Here is a 22,959-nt window from a genome sequence, read left to right as displayed (position 1 = left end):
GCTGTAGTGCAGCCCCCCCCCCCCCAAAAAAAACAAAATGTCAGCAGCTATGGCTGGACATTCAAGAAATGGTGTGAATATAGGTACATTATAATTTCTACAGTTTCAATTTGGTTTTAGTCATTTTAAAGTATATTTAGTTCGTTCCCCCCCCATGATTAAAAATAATTAAAAAAAATGCTTTGCGGGCAAATATGTTGTATGTTTGACACTCCTGTTCTACGATTACGTGGAATGGGAAGTATGACAAGACAGATTTAGGTAAAGGTATTTTTGCCTTACAGTAAATAATTCCCCCAATGGAACAAAGATGCATAGCCTCTCTCTGTAGATAAACAAATTCAGATTTGTTGAGCAGCTTTGGTTCATACAAGGTCACATTTGATTTGCATTGGGTGAATAGACCACATAACATTGTACTATTTTTGCATGTCAAGAGCTCCGGGCATCCACGATAACGTTATGAACGGTACCAGGGTAATACTATGCTGACGTGTATAACCTCCACATGCACCGGAAGATCTTATTTCACTCTGATTACGCGTCCAAGGAATAGCCCCATCTGCCCCATTCATTTCTAATCCTGTACCCGGAAAAGTAACTCTTTGACGTGTATGCATGGTACCGTGTGTTTCCGGTATAGCGTGTGTTCACAGTTATCCAGCCTTTTCCTCTTGGGTTTCAATAGAACAGTCACTTTGGACTCCCGGCTCCTTACCTGTTTCCCCCTAAACGGCGTATCTAACTTTGTGGACATGGCATCATCAGTTTCGGCACAGGCTCAGGCGAATCCTGCTCCGGTTGCGGCGCTCCAGAGAGGAATAGTCAAGATGGTAGGAACATATGGATGAAGAGTGTGTGACAAGGGATGATGCTAACAGCTTGTTAGCTTTCGATTAACGAGCTAGCTACGATAGCCAACTTGTGGGGGATTCAACTTCTCATTGTCGTGGGATTTTTCTTGTTAGAAAAGTACTATTCAATGTCGTGTTCAATGACAATGTTGGCTAGCTAACACCGTTAGCTAACTAGCACCACGAATTGACTCAATTCCGCAGCAGTTTATGATTAGCAACGTACATTGAGGATTTGACAAGGTTTGTGTAAAAGGTGCTAACTAACGTTACTGTAGTAAACATTGCGCAATGAAACCATTTTTGAGACAAACAAGAGGGAGTTGGTTGTCCTACAGAAGCGCTTGAATGAGGTGTTTAGGAAAATACCCTGACGTTAGTTCAAACACTCGCAAAAGAGGTTTCTATCTGGAGCCAGGTGAAGTTGCAACAAGACAACTTTTTTTGCACATTAATTGTTGGCAGGTGTAGAAGCATGACCCCCGTCCTAGCAAAATTGCTTGGTTGACCTCGGCTATGTGGTTCATGTGGCTAGGTACTGTAGTCAGATAAATCAGCACTAACATGGCTAACTAGGAGTGTTCAAAGTTCGTGTCCTGATGAGCGCGTGCAGCTGTGCCGTGGCTAAACAACTCTGATTTATGGTTCTGGATTGGAAGCTAAGTTAGCTAGCAAGCATTATTTTGATTCCAATCTCCAGACAACATCCAAATGGTTAGCTAGTATACTATCATAGCTAGCTAGCTTTCACGTCGGAGTATGTCCATCAACTCGAACAATTGACGCTATCAAAATAATATATTTTAGTTTGAGACGAATTAGTTAAGTTACCTAATTCCAAAAAGTGTGGCAAAAATATTTAAACAACGGGTGAACCATTTTGCCTTCAGTGTAGTTTGGTCAGCAAGTCCTGCTGCTCAGAAGCGACCACGAGAAACTGACACGTATTCCTCGCCCCCCTTAAACTCCCTCGGTAGTGGAAGCAAGCAGCAGCAGTTGTAGTAGTATCTATAGCTACAGTGGCCCAAAGTAACCCCAAATGATTTAGCATGCACAGTCTCATTCTACATCTAAGTGATTTCTAGAGGCTAGTACTCGACTTGCTAAATCATTTGGGGTTACTTTGAGCCTTGCATTTAGTCACATTCCCGATTTTTGGCAATTACTCATTTTACTTCCTCTCACGATGAGCGAGTCTATACCGTTTCCAGCTTGTATTCGAGGTGATGCATGTTTTGTGCGTCTGTCATTTCCTGAAAAGCATTTTCAGTGATCAGATTCAGACCACGGTTTATCTAATCTAGTGTGATATGTATAGGCTAACTACAGCAGATATGGCTACAAGCTATCATACAACACTCTGACAATTCAGAGCTGTAGGATTCTTCTCCCACCCACTGTGGTTACTGACTGAAAGGCCTGTTTTTTTGAGTATACAGTAATTATAGACTGCCTACATGTCCCCCATAGACGTATGTTTCCTCTGGAAAGGGTAAACAAGTGAGTGGTCACCTTGGGAATAAGGGAAGTGTGTGGTATGAGACAGTAGTTACAGTAAGGGATAGATTGACATTTACAGAATGGTTGGTTACCTGGATGAAAATGGGGGAGGGTCATGCTTTTTCAATTTCAGTCAAGTGGAGGGTTTAGTAATAAAAAATAATTAAAAAAATACAGAAATCTAGTCCAGGGGAGGGTCATGTAATAGATGAAATATCAATAGTTCTCGGTGTTGTAGTATTAGTTGCTTATTAGGCTATATATTGATGTGTGCCCTATGTCGCCCCTCATCTCTGATTTTTCTCAAAATGCACCATCTTGTGTGCAGACTAACCTATAGATTATTTTCTGCTCAGTTTGAGTGTGAAGATGAGGACCGGAGGTCAACTTTGATAGCTTGCTGCTACTATAATTGATTTAGTTAAAAACAATCTGTTTCTTGCCCATTATGTATTTGTCAGTTATTGACCTTACAATAAGACAGATTCAAGTAACTTTTGTTGTGGTGCTAAAAGTTGCAGCTGTGGAAATGGACAGCTCATGGTGCTGAAAGTGGGAAAATTCGAGTAGGCATAATTTGTTTCAATCGTCTTCATTTTAATTAGACTTTACTAACAACGAGGGCTTTGTATTGTAGCCTATTTCTTCCTATTTAAGAAATAAGAGGTAGTCGTACCTGTTTGACAGATGAAATTAGGCAATTGCTCCACCCACCATGCACTCTTTAAATAACCTACCTCTGTGTCAGTGAAGGGCTGTTAAGTTGAAATCTAGAATTGAGGGGGTATGTGAGGGTATGCCATAGGCCTAACTTTTATTAAAGACAATAGGGAAAAAGTACAGGCCTACCCCTTGTTAGCTTAATTTAAGAAAATACAACTAATCTCATGATATAAAGTGATGTATAACAGCGCTTTGATCCGCAATGCTTTATGCTCGAAATGAGCTGTAAAACACCCGGGAAAGATGTGATGGCGATGCATATGGGGATATAATTGTTTTGTTGCTTTGACATTTTGAGACTGAGCTACAACCTATAGCTGAGAAGAAGGAAAAAATTGACTTTGTTTGGGAAGTACCGTAATTTCCGGACTATAAACTGCAACTTTTTTCCCACACTTTGAACCTCGCGGCTTAAATAATGACGCGGCTAATATATGGATTTTTCCCGCTTTCAATTTTTTTTTTACAATAAAAACACATTCTGTGAAGTGCTCAGTTTTTTGGCGGCATGAAGCTTTCATTAGACCAATGAAATTGCCGAACGGGTTAAGGTCAAACAACTTTTTTGTTTACTGTTTAGATTAAATCGAGCGCGCTCAAACTTCCCATCATTCTGATTACGGTAGTCATTTTGTCACTCTGATTCCTGGGGGCACAACAAAGTATTTGCAGCCACTCGACATCGGTGTAAATCGTGCATTTAAGGTGGCGCTCCGTGTTCAGTGGGAGGCTTGGATGACAAGCGGGGAGAAATCCTTCACTATAACGGGCCGCATGCGAAGAGCAACTTATGGTCAAGTCTGCCAGTGGGTCCTGACAGCGTGGAGCATTGTCAAAAAATCCACTATCATCAACGGGTTTCGAAAGTCTGGACTGCTGCGTGTTGAAGAGGGCTCAGCGGGGGATTTGCCTCTGGATGAAAGTGACGAGAGTGACAATGAAAACAATCCAATATCGGATGAAGCAATTCTGAGGCTATTCAACTCCGACACCGAAGGAGATGGTTTCAGTGCACAGGAGAAGGAAGATGGTGACCAATGACTTTCTTGGTAGGCTACTGTTTACGGCTAATTTTTTGTTACAAGCCGTGTTTCGTTAAAGCCTGTGTAAAGTTCATTTGTTTCAATGTACCGGTAGGCACCTGCGGCTTATAGACATGTGGCTTATTTATGTTCAAAATAATATATTTTAAATTCAGTGGGTGCGGCTTATATTCAGGTGCGCTTAATAGTCCGGAAATTACGGTAATCAAATTCTGTCACTATCAACTGATTTAAGCTATTCACTTTCTGTACGATAGAAGATGTTTAAACCCAGACAGCTTTCAGGGAAACACTTGTGACCTTCTCTCACTAACTTAAGCCATGGAAGAAAAGTAGCCAGCAGTTAAAGTTGCCATTTTTTGCGTTGGTAGACCTACTCTGTCTGGGGTGGAAAGGTAGGTCTAACTTTTGAAAGTACCATGCTCAGATTCCTAATGACGTCTCAGATTTAATTATTTGCAAACAGGGACAGTTTAGTTGCAAACAAGACACATGAATTTGGCGTTGGAGAAATATGATAGAATTGATCAAATTAACACCGGCTTATCGCTCTGTCTGTCCTTTATCTGTAATTTGTCGTATTCAAAAAATATTCAGCAAATATGTAGAATTCCATGGAAGGTTTATAAGGCTTTTTTTTCCTTTGACCTGCAAATACGCTGATAGTCATGCAATGCTTTTACTATTAAGGAGATCTTTCTACCTTCACTCTTGTCCACAGTGGTCTGCGAACCCACAACCTTCTGGCCTGAGCTATCAAAATTCCTGCGTTGCCATGTAATGCTTACAGGACAAAGAACAGTTTCTAAAACTGCATATCTAAGGCTCTGGTCTGTCCAAGAAATCAGGGTAAATGATACACGTTCTCTGCTATCCACTTTGTTTTAATTATTATTTTGGGTATAAGGGAGGGTCACTTGTTTTTTTCCCAAGCGTTCTAGGAGGGTTTAGGTCAAATATGGGTCTCCCGAGTGTCGCAGCGGTCTAAGGCACTGCATCTTATTGGAAGAGGTGTCACAACACTCCCTGGTTCAAATCCAGGCTGTATCACACCTGGCTGTGATTGGGAGTCACATAGGGCAGCACACAATTGGCCCATCCGGGTTTTGCCGGGGTAGGTCGTCATTGTAAATAAGAATTTATTCTTAACTGACTTGCCTAGTTAAATACAGGTTTAAATTAAAATAACTCCCTAAAGAGTTATTTTTAGAGGAGATGATTTGTTGTGCAGCATCTGGCTGGGTCAGATGGAAGAGAATAGTAGTCTGGGTGTTGAGGGATCTTCCCTGAAGACTTGGATCTTTGTCATGGCTTACAGACTCAGTCCCACTAGTCTTGCTGTACCTTTGTCTCCTGTTCTTGACTCCTTTCCTTCAAGACCACAAACCTGAGCAGAACAGAGATATTAGCCTATTTCCACTTATCCAACCATTTCAAAATGTGTGCCTGGGAGGAAAGGAGACGAGGAGGCAAGCCAAAGCCACTGTGTAGATCGGAACAGAGCCCTTGAGCAAACAGTAGTGTGTATTCATTCAGAGGAGGCTGGTAGGACGAGCTATAGGAGGACGGGCTCATTATAATGGCTGGAATGGAATCAATGGCACATTGTTTCCATGTGTTTGGTACCATTCCATTGAATCCATTCCAGCCATTGCAATGAGCCTGTTCTCCTGTAGTTCCTCCCACCAGCCTCCTCTGCATTCATTATTTGGATTCTGTTGCTGGTGATGAATCACTACTGGAGCTTAGGCCCCTTTCTGTTCCTCCTGTTCTGTCTAGTGATGTTCTGAGGAATGAGTCACACTTCAGTGGGGAAAATCTTTCTAGATCCCAATACTTCATTGTCTGGGGTGTATTAATTCTGCTGATTTTGTGTTTCTTAAACGGAAGTAAGCGAACCGGGAGGGACCTACCTGAATTGGGCTGACATAAACTCTTGTTTTGCTCTGTTTGCATCCGTTTGGTTCTAAAACGGTTTCTGTAATGAATAGACCTCTGACGCTGGTCTGACACTACTTCTCACTACAGGAAAAGGCACTTTGTTTTTGATTGGGTCAAACCCTGTCTGAACTGAACACTCAACACCAACCTACCTCTAGACCTATTCACTGTCACGGCTGTTAGGCCTATACTAAGCCTGGCTCAACTAAAACTATTACTACTATTACCACCTCTACTACTATAACTACTACCATTATTACCACTCACTACTGCCATTATTACCATTACCACTCACTACTGCCATTATTACCATTACCACTCACTTTATTACCATTACCACTCATTATTACCATTACCACTCACTTACTGCTGCTACTACTATTACTGCTGCTACTACTATTACTGCTGCTATTACTGCTGCTATTACTGCTGCTACTACTATTACTGCTGCTATTACTATTACTGCTATTGCCATTGCCGTTATTTCTAGTGCTATTGCTACTGCTATTGCCGTTATTTCTAGTGCTACTGCTATTGCCGTTATTTCTAGTGCTACTGCTATTGCCGTTATTTCTAGTGCTATTGCTACTGCTATTGCTGTTACTACTACTATTTCTATTACCGTTACTACTACTATTTCTATTACCGCTACTGCTATTACTACTGCTATTACTACTGCTATTACTACTGCTATCATCGCTACTGCTATTATCGCTACTGCTATTATCGCTACTGCTATTACTACTGCTATTACTACTGCTATTATCGCTACTGCTATTACTACTGCTATTATCGCTACTGCTATTACTACTGCTATCATCGCTACTGCTATCATCGCTACTGCTATCATCGCTACTGCTATCATCGCTACTGCTATCATCGCTACTGCTATCACTCTTACTACTACTGTTATCGCTACTGCTGTTATCGCTACTGCTGTTATCGCTACTGCTGTTATCGCTACTGCTGATATCGCTACTGCTGTTATCGCTACTGCTGTTATCGCTACTGCTATTTCTACTACCACTATTACTCTTACTTCTACTGCTATTATCGCTGCTGCTATTACTATTACTACCACTATTACTACTGCTATTACTATTACTACCACTATTACTACTGCTATTACTATCACTACTGCTATTACCGATATTATTACTACTACTATTTCTATTACCACTACTGCTATTACTATTATCACTACTGCTATTATTACCACTACTACTGCTATTGCTGCTGCTATTACCGCTACTACTACTACTTACTGCTATTACTATTACCGTAATTTCCGGACTATTAAGCGCACCTGAATATAAGCCGCACCCACTGAATTTAAAAAAAAGATTATTTTGAACATAAATAAGCCGCAGATGTCTATCAGCCGCAGGTGCCTACCGGTACATTGAAACAAATTAACTTTACACAGGCTTTAACGAAACACGGCTTGTAACAAAAATAAATAGGCTTTAACGAAACACGGCTTGTAACAAAACAAAAAAAATTAGCAGTAAGCTTTAGTTGTCTTTTTGCACTGAGTCAATTCCTCACGCTGCTGTTTCCAACGTCTTATCATCGACTCATTAAGACCAAGCTCCCGTGCAGCAGCTCTATTTCCTTTTCCAACAGCCAGATCAATCACCTTCAACTTGAAAGCTGCATCATATGCATTTCTCCGTGTCTTTGCCATGATGAGGGTGAGAAAATGACTACCGTAATCAGAATGATGGGAAGTTTGAGAGTGCTCGGTTTAATCTAAACAGTAAACAAAAAAGTTGTTTGACCTTAACCCGTTCGGCAATTTCATTGGTCTAATGAAAGATTCATGCCGGCAAAAAACTGAGCACGTCACAGAATGTGTTTAAAAAAAATAAAAAAATAAAACATTTGAAAGCGGGAAAAATCCATATATTAGCCGCGTCATTGTTTAACCTCTTGGGGCTAGGTGGGACGCTAGCGTGCCACCCGTGGTGCACTCCATCAACAGCAGGTGCATTTCAAGAGCGGCAAATTTGAATCCAAATAAATGTCAAAATTCAAATTTTTCAAAAATACAACTATGTTACACCATTTGAAAGATAAACATCTCCTTAATCTAACCACGTTTTACGATTTCAAAAAGGTTTTACGGCGAAAGCATAAATTTAGAGTATGTTAGGACAGTACATTTACAAGAGTTGTGTGTAATGTTTTGTCAAGTCAAAGACAGGGTCACCAAAACCATAAAACCAGCTAAAATGATGCACTAACCTTTTACAATCTCCATCAGATGACACTCCTAGGACATTATGTTAGACAATGCATGCATTTTTAGTTCTATCAAGTTCATATTTATATCCAAAAACAGCGTTTTACTATGGCATTGATGTTGAGGAAATCGTTTCCCTCCAATAACCGGCAGTCAAGTCAGCGTCACAAATTAAATAATTAAAATTAGAAAACATTGGTAAAATATTATATTGTCATTTAAAGAATTATAGATTTACATCTCTTGAACGCAATCAACTTGCCAGATTTAAAAATAACCTTACTGGGAAATCACACTTTGCAATAATCTGAGCACTGCGCCCAGAAAAATACGCGTTGCGATACAGACTAGACGTCATGTTGGGGAGATCTAAAATCGAAAATACTATGTAAATAATCCATTACCTTTGATTCTCTTCATCAGATGTCACTTCCAGGTATCACAGGTCCATAACGAATGTAGTTTTGTTCAAAAAAGCTCATCATTTATGTCCAAAAATCTCCGTCTCGTTAGCACATGATGTAAGCCAGCCGGACTTCTCGTCATGAACGAGGGGAAAAAATATATTTCCGTTCGTTCAAACATGTCAAACGTTGTATAGCATAAATCATTAGGGCCTTTTTTAACCAGAACATGAATAATATTCAAGGTGGACGAATGCATACTCTTTTATAACGTATTGGAACGAGGGTACCCAACATGAACTCGCGCGCAAGGTGTCTAATGGGCCATCATCGTTCCATGGCTCTTGTTCGGTCAGATCTCCCTCCAGAAGACTCAAAACACTTTGTAAAGGCTGGTGACATCTAGTGGAAGCAATAGGAAGTGCCAAAATATTCCTAAACCCCTGTGTTTTTCAATGGGATAGGTTTAAAGTCAATACAACACATCAGGTATCCACTTCCTGTCAGAAAATGTCTCAGGGTTTTGCCTGCCAAATGAGTTCTGTTATACTCACAGACACCATTCAAACAGTTTTGGAAACTTTAGTGTTTTCTATCCATATATAATAAGTATATGCATATTCTAGTTACTGGGTAGGATTAGTAACCAGATTAAATCGGGTACATTTTTTTTATCCAGACGTGCAAATGCTGCCCCCTAGACCCAACAGGTTAAGCCGCGGGGTTCAAAGCGTGGGAAAAAAGTTGCGGCTTATAGTCCAGAATTTATGGTACTACTACTATTATCACTACTGCTATTATTACTATTATTATTGCTACTGCTATTGCTGCTACTATTACCGCTATTACTACTGCTATTACTGTTACTACTACTATCATCACTACTGCTATTATTACCACTACTATCGCTACTGCTATTACTACTATTACCGCTATTACTACTGCTATTACTATTACCGCTATTACTGCTACTACTATTATCACTACTACTGCTATTACTATCACTACTGCTACTACTATCACTGCTGCCGCTATTACTATTTTCACTATTACTACTATCACTACTGCTACTACTATCACTGCTGCCGCTATTACTATTATCACTATTACTACTACTACTACTATTACTATTATCACTATTACTACTGCTACAACTAGACTGTATAGTCATTATTTTTCACCACAACTGTTTTTCCTCCTCCATGGAATAGGGTTGAGTTCTGAGAGAATTTGTGAAAATAATTAGCACTACCAAAACCTCTACTTTCATATCAGCCCATTAACAGTCTCCGATTAGCTTATAGACATTCTAATAATTGTTGTGCCTGGTCTTATCTACCACTGCTACAATGCAAATAACCCTGGTCTTTCCCCTTATAGCCTAATGCTAATATTTACTGTGACGTTCCTCTCTTCCAGGTCTTGTCAGGATGTGCAATAATCGTGCGGGGCCAGCCACGGGGAGGCCCGCCCCCGGAGCGTCAGATCAACCTGAGCAACATCCGTACCGGAGCGCTAGCTCGCCGCGCCCCCCAGAGCCAGCCCGACCAAAAGGACACCCCTGACGAGGTGAGTTGAAGAACTTCAACCAATCACTGACATTGGGCTGGTCCATTCATGAAGAAGAGTGAGGGGGGGGTAGACGTTGTATTGAGATTCATAAGGGAAAAAATGAATTTCAGGTGGCTGCATGGAGACGATGCTTTCACTTTCGGGAGCAGCATAATTAGGGTGGCGGGTTGTCTAAGAAAAAGTGTTGGGTGTTCTTCGATCAGGTTCCACCTGCAGTGACAGTTATGTAATCGCTGATATATGATACTTGTTGTCTAGTAAAGCATATATAGTCCATTCAGAAATTATCGACCCCTTCCCCTTTTCCACATTTTGTTATGTTCTAAATTAGATTAAATAAAAATAAATCCTCATCAATCTACACACAATACCCCATAATGACAAATTAAATAACGTTTTTTAGAAATGTTTGCAAATGTATCAAACTGAAATTCCTTATTTACATACCGGTAAGTGTTCAGACCCTTTGCTCTGAAACTCGAAATTGAGCTCCTGTGCATCCTGTTTCCATTGATCATCCTTGATGTTTCTACAACTTGGTTGGAGTCCGCCTGTGGTAAATTCAATTGATTTGACATGATTTCGAAAGGCACACACACCTATCTATATAAGGTTCCACAGTTAACAGTGCATGTAAGTGCAAAAACCAATCAATGAGGTCGAAGGAATTGTCCGTAGATCTCCGAGACTGGATTGTGTTGAGGCACAGATCTGGGAAGGGTTCCAAAAAATTTCTGCAACATTGAAGGTCCCCAAGAACACAGTGGACTCCATTATTCTTAAATGGAAGAAGTTTGGAACCACCGAGATTCTTACTAAAGCTGTCTGCCCGGCCAAATGAGCAATCTGGGGAGGAGGACCTTGGTCAGAGAGTTGACCAAGAACCTAATGGTCACTTTGACAGAGCTCCAGAGTTCCTCTGTGGAGATGAGAGAACCTTCCAGAAGGACAACCATCTCTGCAGCACTCCACCAATCAGACATTTTATGTTAAGAGTGGCTAGATGGAAGCCACTCCTCAGTAAAAGGCACATGACATCCCGCTTGGAGTTTGCTAAAAGGCACCTAAAGGATCTTTCAGACCATGAGAAACAAGATTCTCTGGTTTGACGAAACCAAGATTGAACTCTTTGGCCTGAATGCCAAGCGTCACATCTGGAGGAAACCTGGCACCATCCCTACGGTGAAGCGTGGTGGTGGCAGCATCATGCTGTGGGGATGTTTTTCAGCGGCAGGGACTGGGAGACTAGTAAGGAGAAAGATGAACGGAGCAAAGTACAGAGATATCCTTGATGAAAACATGCTCCAGAGCGCTCAGGACCTCAGACTGGGGCAATGGTTCACCTTCCAACAAGTCAACAACCCTAACCACACAGCCAAGATGACGCAGGAGTCTCTGAATGTCCTTGATTGGCCCAGCCAGAGCCCGGACTTGAACCCGATCGAACCTCTCTGGGGAGACCTGAAAAAAACCATGCAGCGACCCTCCCCATCCAACCTGACAGAGTTTGAAAGGATCTGCAGAGAAGAATGGGAGAAACTCCCCAAATACAGGTGTGCCAAGCTTGTAGCGTCATACCAAGTAGACTCAAGGCTTTAATTGCTGCCAAAGGTGCTTCAACAAAGTACTGAGTAAACGGTCTGAATACTTATGTAAATGTCATAATTCGCTTTATTCTTAATGAATAAATAACGTTTTTGCTTTGTCATTATGGGGTATTGTGTGTAGATTGAGGGGGGAAAAAAATATATATTTTAGAATAAGGCTTATGTTACAATGTGGAAAAAGTCAAGGGGTCTGAATACTTTCCGACTGCGCTGTGTCCCATCTGCCTTCCTTTTATAAGGGAAAATAAGAAATGGTCGTTTTTGGTCAGTGTCATAGAGAATGATAGAGGCTGCTGGTGGCCGAAAGGTCGTATTAGCATGGGCAGCGACATTTGAGGCCTTTCACCATTTTTAATATAGTCAACTGGGTGGTACATCCAACTTCATTGGCTGATCCCTCCTGCCGACTCTGTTGGAGTCATGTCCAACTGGGTCATCAGGAGGGATCAGCCAATTGTGAAAAAGTGAAATTGACTACTTCAAAATGGAGATTGCGCTGCCCTTGCGGTCACAGACGCAATAATGGCAAAGATGATTCCTATCTCTATGGTCAGGGTCTGTAGATGAATTGTGGGTGATTGATTATTTGGTGCCCCTAGTGGTATAACATTGCCATGATCAACGGGTCAATCTGTCTTCTTTCCCTTGCAGCCCTATGCCTTCCAGGCCAGAGAGTTCCTGCGCAAGATGCTGATTGGGAAGGAGGTATGCTTCACAGTGGAGGTGAAGACTGCTCTGGGCAGAGAATACGGCATGGTGTACCTGGGCAGAGGTGAGAAGACCACCAGACACTCACAGGCCTAGCCACAAGTAGAGGCCAGAGTTACTACTAGTCGGGGAAAAAACATCACTACATCACTGGTGTACTATTTGTCTATATCCCACAGGGATATTTTTCCATTCAGGAATAGGATTTCAATTCAAATCAAATTCAAATCAAATGTATTTATATAGCCCTTCTTACATCAGCTGATATCTCAAAGTGCTGTACAGAAACCCAGCCTAAAACCCCAAACAGCAAGCAATACAGGTGTAGAAGCACGGTGGCTAGGAAAAACTCCCTAGAAAGGCCAAAACCTAGGAAGAAACCTAGAGAGGAACCAGGCTATGAGGGGTGGCCAGTCCTCTTCTGGCTGTGCCTGGTGGAGATTATAACGGAGCATGGCCAAGATGTTTAAATGTTCATAAATGACCATCATGGTCAAATAATAATTAATAATAATAATAATAATAATCACAGTAGTTGTCGAGGGTGCAACAAGTCAGCACCTCAAGAGTAAATGTCAGTTGGCTTTTCATAGCCGATCATTGAGAGTATCTCTACCGCTCCTGCTGTCTCTAGAGAGTTGAAAACAGCAGGTCTGGGACAGGTAGCACGTCCGGTGAACAGGTCAGGGTTCCATAGTCGCAGGCAGAACAGTTGAAACTGGAGCAGCAGCACGGCCAGGTGGACTGGGGACAGCAAGGAGTCATCGTGCCAGGTAGTCCTGAGGCATGGTCCTAGGGCTCAGGTCCTCCGAGAGCGAGAAAGAAAGAGAATTGGAGAGAGAATACTTAAATTCACACGACACCGGATAAGACAGGAGAAATACTCCAGATATAAGACTGACCCTAGCCCCCTGACACAAACTACTGCAGCATAAATACTGGAGGCTGAGACAGGAGGGGTCGGGAGACACTGTGGCCCCATCCGATGATACCCCGGACAGGGCAAAACAGGCAGGATATAACCCCACCCACTTTGCCAAAGCACAGCCCCCACACCACTGGAGGGATATCTTCAACCAGCAACTTACCACCCTGAGACAAGGCCGAGTATAGCCCACAAAGATCTCCGCCACGGCACAACCCAAGGGGGGCGCCAACCAAGACAGGAAGACCACGTCAGTTACTCAACCCACTCAAGTGATGCACCCCTCCTAGGGACGGCATGGAAGAGCACCAGTAAGCCAGTGACTCAGCCCCTGTAATAGGGTTAGAGGCAGAGAATCCCAGTGGAGAGAGGGGAACCGGTCAGGCAGAGACAGCAAGGGTGGTTCGTTGCTCCAGAGCCTTTCCATTCACCTTCACACTCCTGGCCAGACTACACTCAATCATATGACCTATTGAAGAGATGAGTCTTCAGTAAAGACTTAAAGGTTGAGACCGAGTCTGCGTCTGTCACATGGGTAGGCAGACCATTCCATAAAAATGGAGCTCTATAGGAGAAAGCCCTGCCTCGAGCTGTTTGCTTAGAAATTCTAGGGACAATTAGGAGGCCTGCGTCTTGTGACCGTAGCGTATGTGTAGGTATGTACGGCAGGACCAAATCGGAAAGATGGGTAGGAGCAAGCCCATGTAATGCTTTGTAGGTTAGCAGTAAAACCTTGAAATCAGCCCTTGCCTTAACAGGAAGCCAGTGTAGGGAGGCTAGCACTGGAGTAATATGATCAAATTGTTTGGTTCTAGTCAGGATTCTAGCAGCCGTATTTAGCAAGTTTATTTAGTGCTTTATCCAGGTAGCCGGAAAGTAGAGCATTGCAGTAGTCTAACCTAGAAGTAACAAAAGTATGGGTACATTTTTCTGCATCATTTTTGGACAAAGTTTCAGATTTTTGCAATGTTACGTAGATGGAAAAAAGCTGTCCTTGGAACAGTCTTGATATGTTCGTCAAAAGAGAGATCAGGGTCCAGAGTAACGCTGAGGTCCTTCAGTTTTATTTGAGACGACTGTTCAACCATCAAGATTATTTGTCAGATTCAACAGAAGATCTTTGTTTCTTGTGACCTAGAACAAGCATCTCTGTTTTGTCCTAGTTTAAAAGTAGAAAGTTTGCAGCCATCCACTTATGTCTGAAACACAGGCTTCTAGCTAGGGCAATTTTCGGGCTTCACCATGTTTCCTCAAAATGTACAGCTGTGTGTCATCAGCATAGCAGTGAAGGTTAACATTATGTTTTCAAATGACATCCCCAAGAGGTAAAATATATAGTGAAAACAGTAGTGGTCCTAAAACAGAACCTTGAGGAACACTGACATTTACAGTTGATTTGTCAGAGGACAAACCATTCAGAGACAAACTGGTATCTTTCAGACAGATCTAAACCAGGCCAGAACTTGGTCCGTGTAGACCAATTTGGCTTTCCAATCTCTCCAAAAGATTGTGGTGATCGATGGTATCAAAAGCAGCACTAAGGTCTAGGAGCACGAGGACAGATGCAGAACTTCGGTCTGACGCCATTAAATGGTCATTTACCACCTTCACAAGTGCAGTCTCAGTGGTATGATGGGGTCTAAAACCAGACTGAACCATTTTGTATACATACATTTGTCTTCAGGAAGGCAGTGAGTTGCTGCGCTGCAGCTTTTTCTAACATTTTTGAGAGGAATGGGAGATTCGATATAGATTTAGTTTAAAAAAATATTTTCTGTGTCAAGGTTTGGCTTTTTTAAGAGAGGCTTTATTACTGCCACTTTTAGTGAGTTTGGTACACATCCGGTGGATAGAGAGCAGTTTATTATGTTCAACATAGGAGGGCCAAGCACAGGAAGCAGCTCTCAGTAGTTTAGTTGGAATAGGGTCCAGTATGCAGCTTGAAGATTTAGAGGCCATGATTATTTTCATCATTGTGTCAAGAGATATAGTACTAAAACACTTGAGTGTCTCCCTTGATCCTAGGTCCTGGCAGAGTTGTGCAGACTCAGGACAACTGAGCTTTGGAGGAATACGCAGATTTAAAGAGGAGTCCATAATTTGCTTTCTAATGATCATGATCTTTTCCTCAGAAGTTCATGAATTTATTACTGCTGAAGTGAAAGCCATCCTTTCTTGGGGAATGCTGCTTTTTAGTTAGCTTTGCGACAGTATCAAAACGAAATTTCGGATTGTTCTTATTTTCCTCAATTAAGTTGGAAAAATAGGATGATCGAGCAGCAGTGAGGGCTCTTCGATAATGCACGGTACAGTCTTTCCAAGCTAGTCGGAAGACTTCAAGTTTGGTGTGGTGCCATTTCCGTTCCAATTTTATGGAAGCTTGCTTCAGAGCTCGTGTATTTTCTGTATACCAGGGAGCTAGTTTCTTAGGACAAATGTTTGTCACAAATGATGTCACAATTCCTTCCTTGAATTGACTGCATTTGCGTTGATCGAGTGAATGGACTATTTTTCATGCATGAACCCTCCACTGTGCCTTATACATCATACAACCCACTTTGTCCTTTACTAAAACTCTGTCTCTATTTCTTTTTAGTGTTAAATCCTCTGTCTCTCTCTCTCTAGACACCACCGGCGAGAACATTGCTGAATCTCTGGTGAACGAGGGCCTCGCCACCGTCCGCAGGGAAGGAATCCGGGGCAACAAGTAAGACTCAGCAGTGCTGTGATATCACAAGCAACAGGGTGCATCAGTCTTTTAACAGGGTGTTGATTGATTTACCAAGGTTTTAATCAGCCCATTGGAGATTTGAAGTGGTGGTAACCAGGGAAACAACGCAGTCAATTTGTCACAGTAGAATTTGCCGTTGTTACATGCGTAAGATGATGGACTAAACATCAGTCATCTGTCTGTGACATCTTTGATTCTTTCCCTATTGTGACATCAGCACACTGTCCACTTGCTGTGATGCCACAGAAGGGTAAAGTGTGATGTCACAATACAACACTAGCACTATGACAGAGATTAGAAAATAGTGTGACTATCATTGCGCTAGCTTGACATCACAATGGGCTGCATGTATTATTAATGCCACTGCACATAGAATCTTCACCCCCCCCCCACTTGAAGGTTTCATTTAAGGTGTGAGTCCAGGTGGTGGCAGTGTTGCCCTGCAGTAACATTGCCGATCAGTGGGAAAGCATCAGTCTCAAAAGCCTCTGTCATGCATAACATAAAGCTCACTGCTCTAATAACTGTCCCAAAACACCCTTTCACCTCTGAGTGATTTAACCCCCCCCTAGTGGGCTTGACTGGGCACTACAGGAGTTCAGTGCTATGAAACCCTGTGTTTTCACTGCGGGTACCAGATGAATAAATAAATGGCCTGCCTGCATATTTTGGACCTAATGACTCGTTTCAAGCATTCCACGCAATGGCTTGGAACAGGCTTTAATGTAAACGCCTCTTCGCAGGCTGTCGTTTGGCCCAAATAGGGTGGCTATTATGGTGGGAGGGCTGGGAGACGAGCAGACCCTTATTCATAAGCCTGGCGATTGCTCTTGACGATCACCCCAATCGGAGGGCGATGATGATTTGAAAAGGAGCGGGCGAGCACATGTTCCGAACCTGGCTCTCCGTGGCGCCCAAACTATGCCAGGAGCCAATTAACAGAAGGCCCGGGCCGCGTGCCAACCATCCTCTCCTCCCTGCTACGGCAAGCTGCTGGGGCACACACAATTACACTACACAGATCTCCTCTTCAAACACTTTCTGTTTCTTCCAAGGGAACCCAACCATGGGGCCACCACCACTGACTGAGGATTTTGGCAGGCTCCTCCTGGCCAATGAGAAAGTAGGTTGTCTCTCAGACTGTGGCTGTTTTGTTAGATTACTGAAAGAGGGAAGGGGGGCGTTGTGGTTTCTGTAACCACACCGACCGGCGGTGAGGGAATCCAAATTAGCATTGGTACCACTGCTTCACAACTATTGATCCTTTAAACTGTGATCCTCAGTGGAGTGGCTGAACTGCTGAGGAACACCTCTTCTGAACCACGGTCTTCAATGTCCAGTGGTTCTGTTTGTCTGCTGTGTTTTGCAGATTTTCAGTGCTAGATACACTTGTAGAAATGTCATTGGTACCAAGCCTAGGCCTACAAATCGACAACTAGGCTATAGCCTAAAAGTAAAAAACAAAGTGCTGCCTGTGGGTCGATGTTGGGGAAAAAAGACGTCGCTCTGTTTTTGGGTTTTAGAAATAAGTTTCACCCCCATCTTTCCAGCTACAGTGCTGTGACCTAAATAGAAATATATTTAGTGAAGGAATGATTTTACATGATCTCCTCACACAGTACCAGGTAGGCTACCTCCTGTGTCTTCATTGATCTCTGATCATCAGCCTAGTTGCATACTCGCAGTATCTCGCTGTGTCCGTTCAGTATCTGGGCTTGCCTCAAGCTGCATCCCAAATGGCACCCTATTCCCTACATAGTACACTACTTTTTATCCAGGGCCCTGGTCAAAATAAGTGCACAACACTATAGGGAATTGGCACAGCCCCAATCTGTGGTTTGTGCTGTTAGTCCTAAATAGCTTAAGTGCAATTGACTTTCTGTAGGCTTTTTAGTGTTTCCCAGAAAGTTAATGTTCTCTATTCTTGCTTCGGTAAGCAAGAAACAGTTTTATTTCAGTTGGGATTTGTGTCTAGAACAGTCGAGGAAGGAATGGGGGGGGGACGTACTGGTGTTGTTGGGCGCCAGTCCAATGCTCCAATTAGGAGCTGTTTCAGAACACTCAGACTCTCTCTCTTTGTGTGTGTGACGTGTTTTAATTGAGTACCACTTTGTGCCGCTTTCTTTCTAAACCTAGCACCCACTCTCCCTTTCAGACAGCATCAATGTAAAAAGGCTCAATTTACACAGTGTACATTTCAACAAAGAACCCAGTCCCACTATCTCACTCTCCATTTCTCATATCAGTCATGGGAAAGCCTCCTTTCTCCACTCCACAAAAAACTTGTTAAAAGTCTTCACACGATGACGGAAAACAATTAAGAAAAGTGGAAAAAAAGGCAGAAAACGCTGATGGTCTTTCAAGATAAGTCGCCATTTTTGTTTTGAACCAGCGTGGAATGAATTGAGACATATCACCCGCCTTGCCTGCTTGAGGGAGTTGAGTGCCATGTTGTCTTCAAAGAGCCCTCTGATCTTTGTTAGAGGCCCAGTCTGACAATCTGGTTGTCAACAGGCTGAACCTGAAAGCTCATGCAGATGGAAGTGAAACTGGGGAGTTGTGTACTTGGCCGTCTACCAGGTGTCTGAAACTCATGTTAGTGTTTAGGCAAATGGAGGAAGTTGTGGTGCCCAAAAAGTTTCCCCCTGAATCTCCCTTATGTTTTTGGTTGATCAACCATTGCGTATCCTCCAAGTATTAGGTGGCCACTGGCCCTCGTGTCACAGCTAAATGCTAATTTTGTGGCTCTAGAAACACTGCTTTTATTGAATTGGTGTGGCTCATGAAAGCATAACCATACATTTGCTCTTTTTGACCCTAATTTATCTGAAAAGATTTAAAAAGCACAACACAGCAGAACTGCGTTGTATGTCCACCTAGCCAGTCTCATCAGTTTAGCCTGAGGGGCGGTGGTAGAACTCAGTGCAGCTAGAACTACTAACTAGTGGCCATGCAGTTCCAGGACTAGCACACCCTGAGAGGCTGGCAGTTACCCCCTAAGGCCCAGCTGATAATATAGAGAGGTGGACCAGTAACAGGAGGTTAGCTAGCATCAGTAGAGGTGTCACCTACTGATGCCCTAACAAGGCACTGTGCTGGGACTGGGCGCTGTGTCAGCAAAAATAATCATTTCCATTGTCTCTTAGATCTGTTCCAGCTACTTTACAATAGTTTGAAACCTCAGCATGTGTGTTATATATACTAACCACTTCTTCTCTTGTCCTGGTGTGTGTAGTCCAGATCAGGCTAGACTGTGTGACCTGGAGGACCAGGCCAAGGCCTCCAAGAAGGGCATGTGGACGGAGGGCGGCGGCACCAACACCATACGCGACCTCAAGTACATCATCGAGAACCCCCGCAACTTCGTTGACTCCATGCACCAGAAACCTGTCAATGGTAGGGCTAAAACACACACACACACACACACACACACACACACACACACACACACACACACACACCTCATCATTCCTTATTAGAAGCCCCTGTGTGCACACCACACACAGCTGCATAATCCACCATTTTGGCTCGAGTTTACCCCCTCCGATGCCTCCATATCTATATCTGGCATGTAATGGCTCCCTAGACGGCACCTCATGGGCTCATTATGTGACTTTCACCCGCTCTAATGCGTTTTTCTCCATTCTGTCCGCGCCACCGCAGCTAACGGCCACTCCCTTTAATTGAGTGGAGAAATGGTGTGGAAGGTTTTTTACCATTCAGCGAGACCGCCCCTGCTGTTTTTAAATGGGCAGTAGCAATCCAGCCGAATCGCTTTAAATGTTCCCTCCGTTGAGTTCCGGGGGCCCGGAATCGGAATACTAACATCCCCGGTCTGGATTATGGCGGATCACCTCATCAGACTGCGTTCATTCAGCCCCCAAACACACAAAACAAGATTTACAGCTCAAATGTAGCTGGCTTTCACACCAAAAGAGTCATTTTTGGTGGTCAGGGTGACAACAGAAGAAGAGTGACAGAAGACATCATTCTGTAACCCACCAGAGCAGTATGTAATCAACAACATGTACTGTAAACACCCTCCATAGAGTAGAGGAATGGGGTGAAGGTCATCCTGTAGTAGATACATTTGACCACTGACTTTTAAGGCATAACACAGTATAGAACTGAATCCATAGACATCCTATTTAAGTTAGTATTCTAGTTCCTAATTGTATGAATCTACTGTAGCGCTGGCTCTGTGTAGGACTGAGTCTGCTTTACTCTAAAGCTGGTAGAACCTATAAAACTGAATGATGAGGTCATAGTAAAATGTTTACCCTTGTGGAAACAGATGGTTTCATCGTATTTAAAAGCTTCAATTGAATGTATGAATACTTTATTTCTGACCCTCGTCTCTCCTCCTCAGCCATCATTGAGCACGTGCGCGACGGTAGCGTGGTCCGTGCCCTGCTCCTGCCCGACTACTACCTGGTCACGGTCATGCTCTCTGGGGTCAAGGTCAGTCTCTTTGACCGTACTATGACCATAGGATATGTGGTTGTGTGTATGGTCAAATGTTATATCCTTTTATAGACCATAGCATATATTCCTTCTGATTTGATTAGTGAATATCCAGTAGTGTAAAATACTTAAGTAGTTTTTTGGTATCTGTACTTTACTTTACTATTTATATTTTTGACGTTTACTTCACTACATTCCTAAAGAAAATGATGTACTTTTTACTCCATACATTTTCCCTGACACCCAAAAGTACTGGTAACATTTTGAATGCTTAGCAGGACAGGAAAATGATCTAATTCCCACATTTATCAAGGGGACATCCCTGGTCATCCCTACAGCGTCTGATCTGGGGGACTCACTAAACACTTGCTTTGTTTTGTAAAGTATGTCTGAGTGTTGGATTGTGCCCCTCGCTATCTGTAAATAAAAAGAGAATGGTGCCGATGGGTTTGCTTTATATAAGCAATTTTGAAATGATTTATAATTTTACTTTTGATACTTAAGTATATTTTAGAAATGACATTTTACTTTTGATCTTTAAGTATATTTGAAACCAAATACTTTTAGACTTTTACTCAAGTAGTATTTTACTGGGTGACTTTTACTTGAGTCATTTTCTATTAAGGTATCTTTACTTTTACTCAAGTATGTCAATTGGGTACTTTTTCCACCACTGGGAATATCCCTATGTTTCTGCAGGGGTTAACTAATCGTACTACGTCTATCACTTCCTGACTCATAAGGTATGTGAGATGGAAGTGATGTTGGGATTTTCCTTTGTTACTTCCCTATTTGTCCATCAATCTTTTTCTATGACTCAGAGTTTTTACCAACGGCCCACTGCAGATAACCAGTCTTTCCCATCTCACACTTAAGATGTTACAGCTGTTTGAAGCTGTTTTCTGTCTGCTTGGTGTTTTAGTGCCCAATCTCCCAGCTCTGCTCAGTCTCCCATATCTAGTTTTTGTATGTCATGAATGTGTCTCTAGTTTCCCAGATATTTCCTCTATTTTGTGTATTCTCCGTCTTGGTCCTGTGTAGCTCAGCTGGTCAGAGTAATGCCAGGGTCGTGGGTTCCACTTCCGCTGTGATCATACGCAAATAAATGCACTCCCTGTACTAGAAGTTGCTTTGGGTAAGGGTCTCCTAAATGGCATATTACATTCTATATATCCTCTCTCCAGTGTCCGACGTTCAAGCGCGAGGCGGACGGCACGGAGTCGCCAGAGCCCTTCGCTGCCGAGGCCAAGTTCTTCACGGAGTCGCGTCTGCTCCAGAGGGACGTGCAGATCATCCTGGAGAGCTGCCCCAACCAGGTCATCCTGGGTACCGTCCTCCACCCGGTGAGACTGACTGACCCCTCACCTATAACCCCTGAGCATTGTACTATATGCCAAGGCTGGTAGCTCGGACTGTCGCTGTAAGCCTGAGGGCAAGGAAGGATAATTTTGAATGTTGCGGAAGTCTGAGGTTGTTGCTCTTAACTGTACTCAAAACCTCACATTGTATGAGTTTCTCAGTGAATGTGTGTGAGGGCAGGCAATGTATCTCTTTCTGTTGAGCTCACTCTCTTTGGTTCCTCAATAGTAGTTAACTCTATAAATAGTGTATCATATGAAGTATTGCACTCTATTCTATGTTCTGTCCTTGTTTCATCTCCAGAACGGGAACATCACAGAGCTGCTGCTGAAGGAAGGGTTCGCCCGCTGTGTGGACTGGTCCATGGCCGTCTACACCCAGGGGGCAGAGAAACTCCGGGCCGGAGAAAAGTCAGTCCCTTCCAAAACCACTACCGCAACATACGTCGCAACACGGTCAATCTGTGAATGTGACCACAACCATCATTATCCTCAACCGTTTTATTAACCAACCAATTAGGGCATGTGTCTAAGTGTGAATACTTTAGAAATGAGTCATTTCTTTCTAACTCGAAGTGAGACTGACAGAACTTTGTCAGTGATCTGACAAAGGTTGGATTGGAGGACACAACGGCATGCTCACCGGAAAAAGGCTTGCAGTGTAAAATGTATACATACACAACCGTTTGGGGTCACTTAGAAATGTCCTTGTTTTTGTCCATTAAAATAACATCAAATTGATCAGAAATACAGTGTCGACATTGTTAATGTTGTAAATGACTTTTGTAGCTTGAAACGGCAGGTTCTTTATGGAATATCTTCATAGGTGTACAGAGGTCCATTATCAGCAACCATCACTCCTCTGTTCCAATGGCACGTTGTTA

The 22,959-nt window shown here is 42.8% G+C and overlaps 1 protein-coding gene across 1 annotated transcript in view; it reads left to right on the top strand.

Annotated features, from left to right (window-relative positions):
- The first annotated feature begins 527 nt into the window (after nt 1-527).
- Nucleotides 528-22,959, top strand: part of LOC100380729 (staphylococcal nuclease domain-containing protein 1) — a 319,896-nt gene continuing 297,464 nt past the window's right edge. Inside the window, exons 1-8 of the mRNA XM_045722231.1 lie at nt 528-833; nt 10,130-10,279; nt 12,541-12,661; nt 16,148-16,229; nt 19,489-19,649; nt 20,623-20,714; nt 21,902-22,060; nt 22,380-22,486. Coding sequence (XP_045578187.1) covers nt 615-833; nt 10,130-10,279; nt 12,541-12,661; nt 16,148-16,229; nt 19,489-19,649; nt 20,623-20,714; nt 21,902-22,060; nt 22,380-22,486 — 1,091 coding nt within the window. The 5' untranslated portion in view covers nt 528-614. The remainder of the gene's footprint in view (nt 834-10,129; nt 10,280-12,540; nt 12,662-16,147; nt 16,230-19,488; nt 19,650-20,622; nt 20,715-21,901; nt 22,061-22,379; nt 22,487-22,959) is intronic.

Source organism: Salmo salar, chromosome ssa07 (assembly GCF_905237065.1).
Source record: "Salmo salar chromosome ssa07, Ssal_v3.1, whole genome shotgun sequence".
Classification (NCBI taxonomy): Eukaryota; Metazoa; Chordata; class Actinopteri; order Salmoniformes; family Salmonidae; genus Salmo; species Salmo salar.
The sequence above is the reverse complement of the archived record's forward strand: the minus strand, read 5'-3'. Positions and strand labels throughout refer to the sequence as shown.